Consider the following 13206-nt stretch of genomic DNA (forward strand, 5'->3'; position numbering starts at 1 on the left):
CGCCCCCTGATGGCCAGTAGAGAGAATACAAGTTAAACGCACTTCGGCATTGGCTTCACTTTTCAGAGCCAGATGTTGCCGCCTGCCCACTTACCCTCTTCTAATTCACAATGAAAATAAACATTGTTTGTTTTTGTTGTACTTTTAATGTAAATAAGGTGCCAGAGTGCAAAAAAATGCATCAAAATAGAGATTGTTTATTTTTTTAAAAGTGGAAGGGGAGAATTCCCTGGACCCCCCCCCCCCCCCTTCTTTTTCCAGTTCCACACAATGTGCTGTAGTTTTTTTGTAAACCAGACACTAATGTTAGGTGTATCAGTTAGCTTTGTGTTAACCTTCATACATCCTAATTTGTCTTTTTTTAATTTTGACTTCACACCCATCACCCTGACAGTTGAACTCATCGCTGCTAACACAGACGCAGTGTATACAGTCAACAAAGGAAAGTGTTTGACTATTTATGTAACACCGTTATAGAAGCACATGTAAAAACTATTTTGATGATAAAAGACGGCTCCACACAAGTACCATGTGTAGCATCTTACAGACAGGCGAGTCGTTCAGGATCAGGGCGTCTCTCTGCAGCATATCAACAAAAGGAAATCATGGTGAGGAATGCAGTTGGGCCGCTTTCTTTGCAGCAGAGTGGGGAACAGCACAGAGAGCACACATTTTTGATCAGGCCAGTCATACGGTGTCTCTCTCTGGGTGCGTCTAGTTGTCTGAAAAAACAGATACTCTTTCTGTTGCTTAGAGATGTATGTGGAGCCACATTCCACTCCATAAATACACCCAAAACAGCTTCTTATTAAATATTTTATATTTAATGAGGAAATATTTTGGGCAAGATCTGGGCTACTTAGATAGTCTCATCACAAGGTCCATTTAGTAACTTTAAAGGAACTTTTGATCAAAACACATGGTCTTCCTCAGCAGATGACGTTGTAGATGTCCTTTAAAGTCCAGATAAACTATTCATTCTATTTTTTTATTTAAATAATTCTTGATAAGAACGAAAGCTCCAGAACAGCTACTAAAGAGACCTCATGGTGAGTGTTTCATCAACTGCTGCCAAAGTAAAAAATGATCTGTGAATCCAACGTGGACAGAAATTGTTCTGAAAATCTGCAATTACCTGGTAGTTAGTTTAATTATTGGTCATAGCCCAGCATTGTATTTGACCTGTTAAAAGCAAGATGAAAAGTCAGGAAATCAAAGTTTTTACAACTCATCCTGAGGACTACATGCATATCTGAACCAAATTATTAGCAATCCATAGTTGTTGCCATTCATGGAGCCAACAATCCAGGGTTACAAATTACAATTACACAGAAAAATATGATTTTCTACAAAACTTGGTGTTTGTTGCCAAATCTAAAAGCCAATAAGCTCTTTGATCTGTTGACAGCTTCCCCATCATGCCCTGGGTCATGCAGTCGGGGGAGAGCAACTGCGGCGCCTGCCTTTAAAAACTGTGACCGCTTCGACCTCGTGAGGTTATCGTTGACCCAAGTGCATGCCTGTTGCCCTCCGTGGAGCCAACCGACAGACGTTGTCATCCATAGAGCCATAGCTAACTGTGATTCAAAACAACCTCAAGTTCATTGTGGTAGTTAACATGGCAACATAAAACATAGCATTTGAACTGAGAGGAAACAACAAAGGTGGAAACACAGTGAGGGTGTGTCGGCAGCAGACAAACAGCATGGTTGTCTGGTTTAAAAAGGCAATCTTACAAAAGCTTTAATGCTCGTACTGAACCTTTGACATTTTATTCCCCGGAAAAAGTACACGTGCTGTCCAATCTGCATAACAAAGGTATGTGCGTGTAGAACTGTTTTTTCATGGTTTCATATCTGTGAAAATATTAACTTCCAGGTCTTTCACCTTTTCATCTTACAACAGCAAAATAAATGTGAATAAATGAATTAAGTTAAAAGACTTGTTCGTGATACTGTCTTATCTGTTCTTTTCCTGCATAAATATTTATCTCCACCTCATCAAATGTCTTCAGTTCATCCAAGCAGAGCAGTTTTGTGTTCCTGGAGTGACAAAGCGCATGTTAAAAAGAAATGAGAGGCAACAATAAGTCCTCAGGTAGAGAGGCCTTGTGTGTCGATTCATATATTCAAATATACTTGTGACCTTTGATGCTGTAATCTGTAAGACTAATAGTGTTTGAGTATCAAACACACCTATGTCATTCAATCAAAACGCGTATATGCAAAGTAGACCTAAACACATTCACACCCTGCTCAGGCATCCGACGCACTCCAGCTAAAACACCCACACCCGAGACAAGAGGACAGTCATTCCTCTTTACTTCCTTCAGACGTTTTTACTTTGTTAAATGAGTTTATTTTAAATTAATTCTAACAAAATCACAGATCATGCAACAATGAAAGCCCTTTGTTCTCCTCCATCACGGTCCTTCTCTGAATCACAAGGAAGTACGTTGAAATGAATTTTAAGAGAATAGAAGTGAACAAAGAAAGTCAAGAGATCAGTCTTTGGTGCAAATATATTTTAATCATAGGTCTGGAAATGAGATCAAATCATACATTTTAATCAGTTCATTTCTCGTTCCACTTATGTTTCCAACAAATATTGATCGTAACAGTTTATTTTCCAGAACTACTCCAACACTTCCATCTCGATTATTTAACAAAAAACACTGAAAAAAGAAAAAAGAAAAAAAAAAGAACTTAAATTCAAACCAAAGACATTGATAGAAATGAGTAAGCATAACAGTTAACTGTTGGGGTGAAAGTGTGACACTGACCGAATGCTCTAGCTCATGTTCAACCAGCTATCGCAGGCAAACAAGGTCCCTTAAGGATCACAGAAAACGAGCGACTTTGACGTGGACATTATGACTGGCAAACAATATACCTCTAAACCTCTTTATAGTTACACAATATCCATAGACACGTCATTGTTGATGAAAACATTTGAGTCCTACTCATGACAAACAGGCGTAGTTGTGTGAATGAATGAAAGGCTGCTAAAAACTCCCTACATTCACTAATGTCGACTGCTCTGCTACGACATCGATTCTGATGAAATGCAAATAAAAATGGCTAAATTTAAAAAAAGACATAACATGAATTGATTACAGTGTGAAGAGCTGCACTGGTATCGTACGGTCACCAGCGAGCAGGCCCTTTGGTAGAAAACGCGACACAGTGAGGGGCGTTAAAAAGTTGAAAACTTCTCTAACATGGTGGCGCTTTTGGTGCCTAATGTCATACAGGACAACATATGCATTATGACCCGTATCGGTTGTAGTTGACAACTAAAAAATGAATGCACAGTCAAAAGCAGGAGAAACCAAAGCAGCGGTGGAGGGACGAATTGGATCGCAGCAGAAGTCTTCTGAAAACCATGATGATTGATAAAACGGCTTCAGTTTGTTGGAACTCCATTTCACAGAATATTTATGGTGTTTTGATAAGCACTACTTTGTTTTTTTTAATTAAAGTAGCTGCAATAACAAAACTGCACGCTGGAAGTTCTATGTTAAAAAAAAGATCTCACATAAAGAAAGAACTGACGTAATTACATGAAGGCGCTTACATGACAATGGAAAAGAAACACTACTAATGACGACCAAGTGGCTTCGTTTGCTCTGACGGGATTGTGAGATTGACAACTTGGCTGTAGCTACAGACATGGTACCCTGTAAAACCTGAAAGACAGACTCCATAGCTCAAATGAAAGAGGGAGCCGTATGCTAGAGACCGATGCAGCCTGATGTTTTTACTAAAGGTGGCAGGTGAACTTGGGTCATATTGCTACTTAAAATTGATCAGATCACTTCCTCAGAGCTGCAAACTCCACCCATCTTGCACTTAGGCACAAAAAAAAGAAAGAAAAAGACATAAAAGTAATTTAAATTATTCTAATTAACGACTGACCCAAGTCTGCTTGTTTGTAGTGAACTCGGGACCTTGTCCTGCTGAATCCAAAGCCTCGGGGGTTGATTTAGCTGCCAAAGCCAAAGATGCCCTTGATATAGCCGGTGAGACCCCCCTTGCCCTTCTGCTCCACCTTGTCATCCAGAGGTGGGAAGGCCACATGGTTGAGAGCAAGGTCAAAGAACAGGGGCTTGCAGGGAATTGGCTGGAAGTCGGGAGGGAACTGGACCAAATTGGGCTGCTTCCCCACGAGGGCGGGTTCGAGGCGGAACGTCTCCAGACGGTTGCAGAGGGGCTGCGTGAAGGAGAAGAAGTGCACGCTTCGATCAATAACTCAGATATCCAGCATAAAACACCCAACATTTATCGAAGAGGTCACAAGTCCAGCAACACGTAGCATAAAGGACAATAAAGCTGTTCTATGAACTACAAGTGTTGCTGGAGTTTGCCCTCTTAAGACTGTCATTCAACTTGGAATTAGTTGAAGTTGTGCCACAAACTCTCACTTTAACAACATTTGTGGAAGACAACTAAATGGTTTTGGTTTAATTTTGTTAAATTCAAATCACTGACCTGAAACTAATGCCTAGTTCACAAAAATGTTGGAGCTCCTCGACAACAAGCCCCAGCTCACAGGCATATCGGCGCTCGAGCGCTACATGTGAACTGTTCAAATGTTGGGAGTCTGTCGGAGAGCTACAGCCAATGAGGGCAAGGGACAGGGATTGAGGGGATTATTGGCCTAGGGGTCACCTGTACAATAGGAACTGAACTGTATGAGTTACATTTGCAACATGGGGCTGGTGTTGCACCTCCAGTAGAGGAAACGGGCTACAAACAGTAAAAACAGGCCATTTTGTGAACACGTGTGCCATCGACAACATCAACAAACATGGCTACAAGGAAAGTTCTGCTGATTGCTTGAACGAAAATGTCTCACGCATGCCATCGCATAATTTCCTGTGTGATCCCCTGTTGTGTGTCAAGTCAAGTAGTGTGAAAACCACAATTACTTTAGGATTACAAGACAGTGAGTTGTGTAGTGTGAACAGTTATCGGACCACTTAGAAAGTAATTTCTCTTTGAAATAAATAAAAATGCGGTTTTCATGATGGATTTGCCTCGTTCCATGATGAAAGACAATATTTATCTCTTGACTTTGTTCTCTTACCGTGTTGTCTTTGACCTGCTGCTGAGAGGGAACTTCAGCAGTCTCATCAGTGTCTGAAACACAAACACATTTCTGAAGGGTTGTACGCAGAACGAATCAGAACAAAGAGGCCGGACTAAACGGGTTCTCATAAAAACAAATGAGTAGAAAACTTGTCAGTTCAAAAGGTGCGCTCACCTAAAATAGCAGCAGCTTGAAGGGAGTATTTTTCGGCGTTGACCTCAGCAATGAGCTCCTGAACGTCCGGGAGATCCTGCAGAAACACAGATACAACAGGGACAAGTACAGATGGTCACGGGGACTTATTTGACAACATAATCTTTCAGACGAACTTTCAAAACCAGAGAAATCTCTGTGGAGTTTATTTCATTTCTAATTTGCTTGTGTTTATGGTCAACACGTGTAAACTGACCTTTTCATGATGGATTGTAGATTAAATCGCATGGAACTAAGAGATCGTTTGTCTTGTTTTTAAATAGGACCAACCTTGAGGCTGTTGTTGAGGTTCTTGGTCTTAGACTGGACCTCCGTGGCATATTTCAGCACCCTCTCATACAGCACTAATGCCTCACTCCACTTCTTCACCAGCACATACGACTGAGCTATGAAGAAACACCTGTGAGGGGTTCAGAGGGGAGGAACACATTAACAACACATGTATAGAAAGTGACAACAAAAAGACATCAACACAAGAGGACAGCAACTGCAAGACATTGTGGGCTCAACGACGTCAAGTTAAGAACTGGGTCTGACCTGTTGGCCTTGTAGACCAGCGTCTTGAGGGACACCTCCTTCTGGAAGGTGTGGTCATCCTCCAGGCCCTGCAGGGTGGAGAGCTCAGCCAGACTCTTGAGAGATAGACGAACAGAGCAAAGTTAGGGAGGTGATGGGGGGGAAACAGAAGGTGAGTTAACACTTTGAAAAGGAAGTGACATCATCTGACATCATCTGTACACATCGCCCTCACCGTCGACAACACAGATCAAACAAATCAGTAACCAGAAAACTGGCAAATGAGAACAAATGTCTAAAGTATTATACTAACCGAAATATATGCTGCTGTTATGGACAGTTAATGTATCTAAAAGGCAGTGACCTTTGTTTTGACATATGAGCTAAGAAACACGTTTCTTTCTATCTTCTCAATACATGCAACAGCTTCTGATTGAAAAGATCACAATGTATTGAATGTACCTGCAGGATGATGTCGTAGAGGCGGATGAGATCCTGTGGACGGGGCCCTCTCTTACTCTCGTCTGCTTCGGGTTCCTTCAGTTTGGCCTGCAGAGTATGGGCCATGCTCTCATTCCTCTTCACCAGCGTACACAGCTTGATGTAGGTCAGGTAACTGGGGGAGGAGAGCAACAGCATATTTATTATTCGATTATTAGGGAGATAAATTCAAGAGAGAAATAATTATTCATGCTTTGGCCTGGATAAAAAGGCAAGTTGGATGTTTCCATTCACATCTCCTACGGGGGTACGATTAAGAGTTTCTGGGTACGCATTACATGCATCAATTATCAAACCATGTATTCTGCATGCGGCGGGCCGAGACAGTTCAGCACCAATGACGTCACTGTTTCAAGAACACGTTTCTTTTACCTGTGCAGGAACTGCAGGTTGGACACCTTGTTGCTGTCACCGTCGGAGCCTCTCTCTCGCTGCTTCTACAAAGACAAGCAATATGATTTGAACATTTCTCCCATTCTTGTTTTTCTTATGTCTTAACTTAACTAGTAAGCTGTAAATTAAACTAATGATGTAACCGTTAGCCAAAATCTAGGTCAAAAATACAAACATCCCTCTCCAACTTTTTGACCTGCAGTATCTTACCGCCTCACTCTTGAGCTCCTCTCTCACAGCCTGGATGGTGTCTCTGCACTCGGCCAGCAGGGTCTCATAAAGATGCTCTTTGGTCTCCTCGTTAGCCGTCTGCACAACACAAACAATAATTAAGATCTATTAACCAGATCTGATTAGTTAATCCCTAACGGTCTAAACGCATGCGTGGTGCAGTCAGTGCCGTATATGTAGCCGTGGTGCAATTCTGTTACAGTGAAACGACAAAAGGTGCAGAAAGATTTACGGTAGAAAAAGAAATCATGAAACAACTTGACAGCAAACTGAACTGTAGCCTGCAGAAAAGAACAGGGTCAAATGTGATCCCCTATAGAGAGGCAAAGTCCCGCCCGTTCCAGTGTCCCCCATGGGACCTTATTTCAGAAAAAAACATGTTCAATAGTTGTAATTTTTATCCCGTTTGACTTGTGGCATGAATTACATGTCTGCCAAATTAAAATCTAATTTTGCACGTCAAGACAGTCGCAGTTTGTCGTAGAATATCTTAGTTTTGTGTGAACAACATCTCTCGACCTCGCACAGTACAAGTCCCACCAGCTAGCTAGGTAACTTAGCTATGCTCCACGCACGAATGTGTTGCCTTACTTGAAATGTTTTATCCAGCGACTCTTTATCAGCAGGGAAGCGAATGAACGCGCAAGACCCGTTTTTTGTGCGAGTAAATCTCGTTACGAAACACACAGCCATCGTAGCTTCAGCGAAAAACGTCACTAACGACTTTTAAATTGACAAACATATGCATAACTCATGGTTCAATTCAAACGAGATCAAAAAATGATGCGTCTCTTGCCGTGGACTACCGTACATATTGTTTTTCTGAAATAAGGTCCTGTGGTGGTCCACAGAAAGGGGCGGGACTTCGCCTGTCTATTCTGAGTGGTTGCACCAATAACATCTTAAAAATGAAGATTAATGAAGGACTAATTATGTACACACATTGGCTTCAATATATGAACTCAGACACGCTCTTCAACGACACCTGCGCTAATAAAAAAATTAAAAAGTTAACCATGCGAACGTAACTATTTCATCCGTTTAGAAGTCGTGATGGTTTGATGCAAAGAGCAACAGTTTCAGCAGGGATGGGACTGTGGCAAACTGGGGGAAAGGCACAGGTATGTGGCCCGGCAGGCCGCCGATACATTCCTGCACACAACTCATCTGCAATCATCTCACTCTGGAGTTTCAGGGTTCAAATCTTTGTGAGTGACAGGATTGTTCTTCACCTCACCGTTCTTTCATCGACACTTGTATACAACAGGCCTGTGTTACTCTACGATAGTCTCCCATGTCTACAGGACATATGTTCAAATTTAAAGAAAAAAGGCCATGCTGGTTTAGTGTAAATGTAAGATGAAATGTCAATACACCTTTAGGGATGACATTACTGTCACTTATTCACCTTAAAAAAACTCAGGCAACACAGTGGAAGAATGTTACGAGAAAATTCCTCGCAGTGAGAATAGACAGGTCGTACGGCTGCTCTCATCCAACCAGGAAGCTGATGTTATTTAGTGCAACTCACTCATGCCAACACCCTGGCAACGCCTAGCATGACCGGCTCAACCCGTCGAGCATCCTCTCTTGTTCAGCGGGGGGGGGCTGGACGGATAGACCGATTAGAGTAGGGAGTGGACGGAGCTCTGCCACTAGGACTGACGTATGGCCCAATATGGTGTTTCCTGTTCCCAGTCGTTAGTGTGAATTACTCTCGACTTTCTATTGAGCAATATGGGACAAATGGCACCCAAGACTTGCTAATTTTACAACATTCATTCCGTCACTTAAAGACAGTTGATGAGGACTTTATTTTATAATATAAATGATACAAAAACAAAACAAAAAAAACTGCAATAATTCAGCTTCCCACATGTTCAGTTACAACCACTATTGGCTTACCAATGGACTGTAACGCTACAGTTGAGTCCCAAAAGGGCCCATTTGAAACTGAAGGTGTTGAGAGACGATAATACCAATCGGTCCACAGGGACCTGCTGGGTGTCGCCCTGTATTCATGTGTGGGCTGAAATGCACAGAATGCAGTCGTGCAATGAGAGAGGCTGCATGCCGCAGACCTGAGTGGATGCGGGTGTGACAGGTATGTCTGCAGGGTGTGCTGAGCCTTCAGGCATAAGGACACATGAGAAATGAGCTGAGGTGGCTGTGAGGTGACAGAAGAGACCCTAAAGAGGAGCGGGCCACCTACTGGAAGTTGTAGGAACTACGCGGACTGTTCTGCTAAAACTTAGGCCATACACCCATTTTGAGACATTTCTATTGCGATTCTTTGAGGGAGTTCAAAGTAGTTGCAAGCTTATTTTATTTTATTTTATAACAATTCTTATTCACTTCATACATTTTAAAGAACGTGTAAATGTGTTTCATACACTTTAATTGGGTTGCTGTTATTAAATAAAAAGGAAACTAGCCACCCTCTCAAAGCCACAGAGATGCTCCCAAGTGAAGAGCTCTTCCCACAATCCCATAGGTGAACCCGCTGCCAAGCCCAACAGGGAGAGAGGCACTCCTCCCCAAAACACTCCAATAAAACCCATCACAAAGCCCCAAACAAGTACCCAACAGACGGGAAACAAAAAAAAGGGACAAACTGCTCTTTCCTCCCAAAAAAACCCTTTACTGGCAGCTAAGTAAAAACATCAGCTACACTTCTACAAGTCAAACCATATCAGCGTCATTAGTCTGCCGAAGGAAGAATCAACACACCAACAAATACTGAGCCATCCTACCAACATGGCTAAGTTACACTAAAGCTAATTCACCCTTGACAAAACGTAGCAATCGATTCCGGTCTCATGTTTTCTGGCATGTATGGTCCACACAGTCGTATATTTTGAGAAGCATGTGGACAATTTACAGCACACGTACCTTCGAATCATTTGGGCTTTAGACCATAGGAACACATTTAGCATGTATTTTTAAGCGCTGGCATGTGAGGATTTTAAGAGCTGCTAACAACAACGGCTTCACATCGAGTGCAGGGCAGTTTGTTTTGATCCCCTACAAAGCAGGAACTAAATATACTGACCTGAGCGATAGCGGCTTCATTGTCTGCCAGACCCAACAGGAAGATGCGGGCCTTGTCGATCTTGACGGGCACCGTCCGCCCTCGCCACTCCACCTCGCTCATGGTGGCTGCCTGCTTGGTTCTTGCCTGAGTGATCAGAGCCTGAGGAGAAGTAAAAAAAAAATAAAAAAAAATGTATGAAATGTTTTTATAAAAAACATAAGATTATCTGTTCCACAGGAGCTAAGACGTCTTACGATTTCATCACTGAATAGTCAATGTTTAATATATATATATATATATATATATATATATATATATATATATGCACACAAATTTGCTCAGCTTTTTTTTTTTTTTTTTTTTTTTACTGAGAATAAAGTTGAGGAGCAAATGTGTGTGTTGGCTGGACCTTGACATGATATTAGGCATCACCGATATAAGAAAGATGACTGATGATACAAGAACATAAACTAATGTTCAACTCCTGTTTGTTCACCTCTAGTTTCTCAGCCATCATGCCTCCTCCTCCTCCAGTCAGTCTCATCTGCATCAAGTCATTGATGGCGTTCTGGTCACCTACAATCGGATAGAAAAATAAGATCCAGTTACATGGTGTGTGTGTGTGTGTGTGTTGAGGAAAGTGATACGTCTCTGGATTCCTAAAAAAAGTCTAAGACGGGCAGCAGCTGTGTTGAGAGGGATAAGTTTTTCCTGTACGTGTGCTTGTGCGTTACTCACCGATGTTGTAAGCACAGTAGCGGATGTTGGGTGATATCTCGTCCACACGCTGGCGATACAGAACTGCCAGCTCCTCTGTGAAAGCACTGGCCAGCTTCTCATAGATGGTCCTAACAAGACCAAAATGGGGTTGTTTAGAAATTCCCAAAAGTCATAAAGATTCAAACATGTCAAACAGACACTTATTCTGCCAAAGTATTAAGGAACTGCAGCGCTGTTAAAACTCACTTGCACTTGTTGAAGGCCTCCATGGCGAGCTTCCACTCCTGCAGTTCAAACTCCACCATACCAGTCAGGTATGCAGTGTAGGCCTGAAATGAAATACACACGCCATTATTCATTTCAAATGATAAATTATGTGTCCCTTAAAGCAGGTTGAAGGCGCTTTACTGTGTACCTGCGCCTCAAGTTTGGTCTTGGCGTCGACGCGCGGGCTCTCGCAGAGCTTCTCCAGTTTCTCGCTGTGCTTGGCAGCCTTGCGTAGTCGTGCCAGCAGGTGGAAGCGCTTGCGTGGCTCCGTGTTAGCCTCCTGCTTCAGCTGCATGGCGTAACTCCACGCACGCTCGGCCTCCATCAAAACCAGCAACAAATACCTGGAGAAGGGAAGGTCCGTGCATCAGTTCCTTGGACGCACATTTTCACAATTTATATCCGAAGTCGACAGTCAGCAATTTATCTTGGAAACAAACATGCTTTCACTGTTAGCTAGACAACCTTTTTTAACAGAACACAAAGCATTAAGCTACAAAAGGTTGAGAACCTCTTATGTAGATAAGACACATTTTGATAGGAAGGGGACAAACTGCTGTGTGATGTGCAATCATTATCCTGCATCAAACACAGGGTTTGTATGTCTAACCTATATTTACTGTATACCAGGCAGTTAACTGCACATGAAGGTCAGACTTTCCATTCCTCACCTGCTGTCAGAAAGCATTTCGACAGTTATTTTCTTCCCAATGAACTTGTGTCGGTTGCCCATCCTGAAACCAAGAGTCTTGCGCAGGCGACGCAGTCTACGGGAGCAGTAACCCCTGCACACAGGTACACAAAGATGTTTACATTACATTAAATTAATAACACATACGTGCACATTTCCATCTCGGTTTTTCTCAATGGACACAACAACCACACAATCAATTTCCACAAATACAAGTAAAGGATTTCTTTGAAAAAATATCCTAAATTGAGGAAGATTTGGTATTTTCTTTCTTGATTTATTAATTGAGTTAAAAGTAGTGGCGGTAGAACATGTGTATTAGACTGTTAGATTGTACAAGTGCGGTTAATTAAATTAGTATTAAGAGACATTTGTACACCAGTCTCATGTGAGCCATATGGTAGCAGAGGTTTCCATGAAAACAGTTTATTCTAAGTGCAGAAAACAAGGATTTGGTCTCCAGAATAAAAACAGTAATTAAGAGAACAAATGTCACTAATAGAAGTTAACATCTGTTTATATAAAAAGTTAACAGATATAGCCAATGAAGGGCTTGTGATCATTGAAAAACTGCGCACCACTTTGTGAAAAGCAACACACTACTCGACAGTTCACCACAGACATCCACACAGCTACAGTGAATGCAGTATTATGGGGGAAGTATGACTGAGCACAGCTCACCGGTATCTCTGGTAGTCTCCGTGTCGGAGACCATGCTGCTGCTGGGACTCCTTGATTATTTGCAAAACTGCGAATCAATGTTAAGGGACAACCTTCTCTTTATCATCACACACGGTAGTACATTTGTCATTCATATTAAAGTATGTCAGCCATGCTAGCACTGCACTTACACCCCCAGAAAGTGTGACTGGTGCTGTGATATGTTGCAGAAACGGCAACGTAAGTTAGCTGCTACTGAAACTCAAGACAAGTGAACACGTCTATGGCAGTACACGGTTACTGGCATGCTTGACTTATTTGCCGTCCTTGGACTTGTAAAACAAAGTTTGAGATAAGCCAAATGAATATGCTCTTCAGGAGAGCCACTGACAGCCTGCTTCAGTATGACACGTAGCCTAATAACGCGAGCTAACGTTATACTATAACAGAGCTAGCTAGCGAGCTACCTGCGGCTTCTGAGCCTGACACAGATAAACTGTAGCAAAAACAAAACCACCGCTGCACGTCTGGTGCTGTGAAGGATACTTTCGAGTCCAAGTCCTCCATCCGATGACTTTCCTTTGTTTTCATCCGTGGAGGACAATTTAGCGTCGTTTTGCTTGTCTGAGGCCATCTCTAAATGCTAACAGCTAAGCGGCGCATACACATGCTCAGTAAGCGGTAGGACCAGGGACCAATGACGGCAAAGGGAGGGGCGAAGCTACCGCCAAACCTCGCGAGATTTAGCGGATGTGCCTGTGTGTCTCAGTCAGACCGTGGCGCGTGTTACTGGCTCAAAACTGTGCAGTGTTACCTCCACAGGAAAATAATCGACATAGCTCCCAAAAATAAGTAAATCATTTTTGATTGAAGCATATACATTAACGGC

The 13206-nt window shown here is 42.3% G+C and overlaps 1 protein-coding gene across 1 annotated transcript; it reads right to left on the reverse strand.

Annotated features, from left to right (window-relative positions):
- Positions 1-2509: 2509 nt before the first annotated feature.
- srp68 (signal recognition particle 68) lies at positions 2510-13001 on the reverse strand. Its single transcript, XM_076090313.1, has 16 exons — positions 12864-13001; positions 12339-12405; positions 11638-11751; positions 11115-11310; positions 10946-11028; positions 10718-10827; positions 10476-10555; positions 9998-10138; positions 6925-7023; positions 6694-6758; positions 6283-6436; positions 5842-5936; positions 5575-5704; positions 5266-5341; positions 5089-5141; positions 2510-4212 (listed from the first exon to the last, which is right to left on the reverse strand). Exons 1-16 carry the CDS (start codon positions 12949-12951, stop codon positions 3985-3987), a joined length of 1779 nt encoding a protein of 592 aa, XP_075946428.1. The 5' UTR covers positions 12952-13001; the 3' UTR covers positions 2510-3984.
- Positions 13002-13206: the final 205 nt, after the last annotated feature.

This window comes from Anarhichas minor, unplaced genomic scaffold, assembly GCF_050575085.1.
Source record: "Anarhichas minor isolate MPS153535 unplaced genomic scaffold, ASM5057508v1 ptg000012l, whole genome shotgun sequence".
Lineage (NCBI taxonomy): Eukaryota > Metazoa > Chordata > Actinopteri > Perciformes > Anarhichadidae > Anarhichas > Anarhichas minor.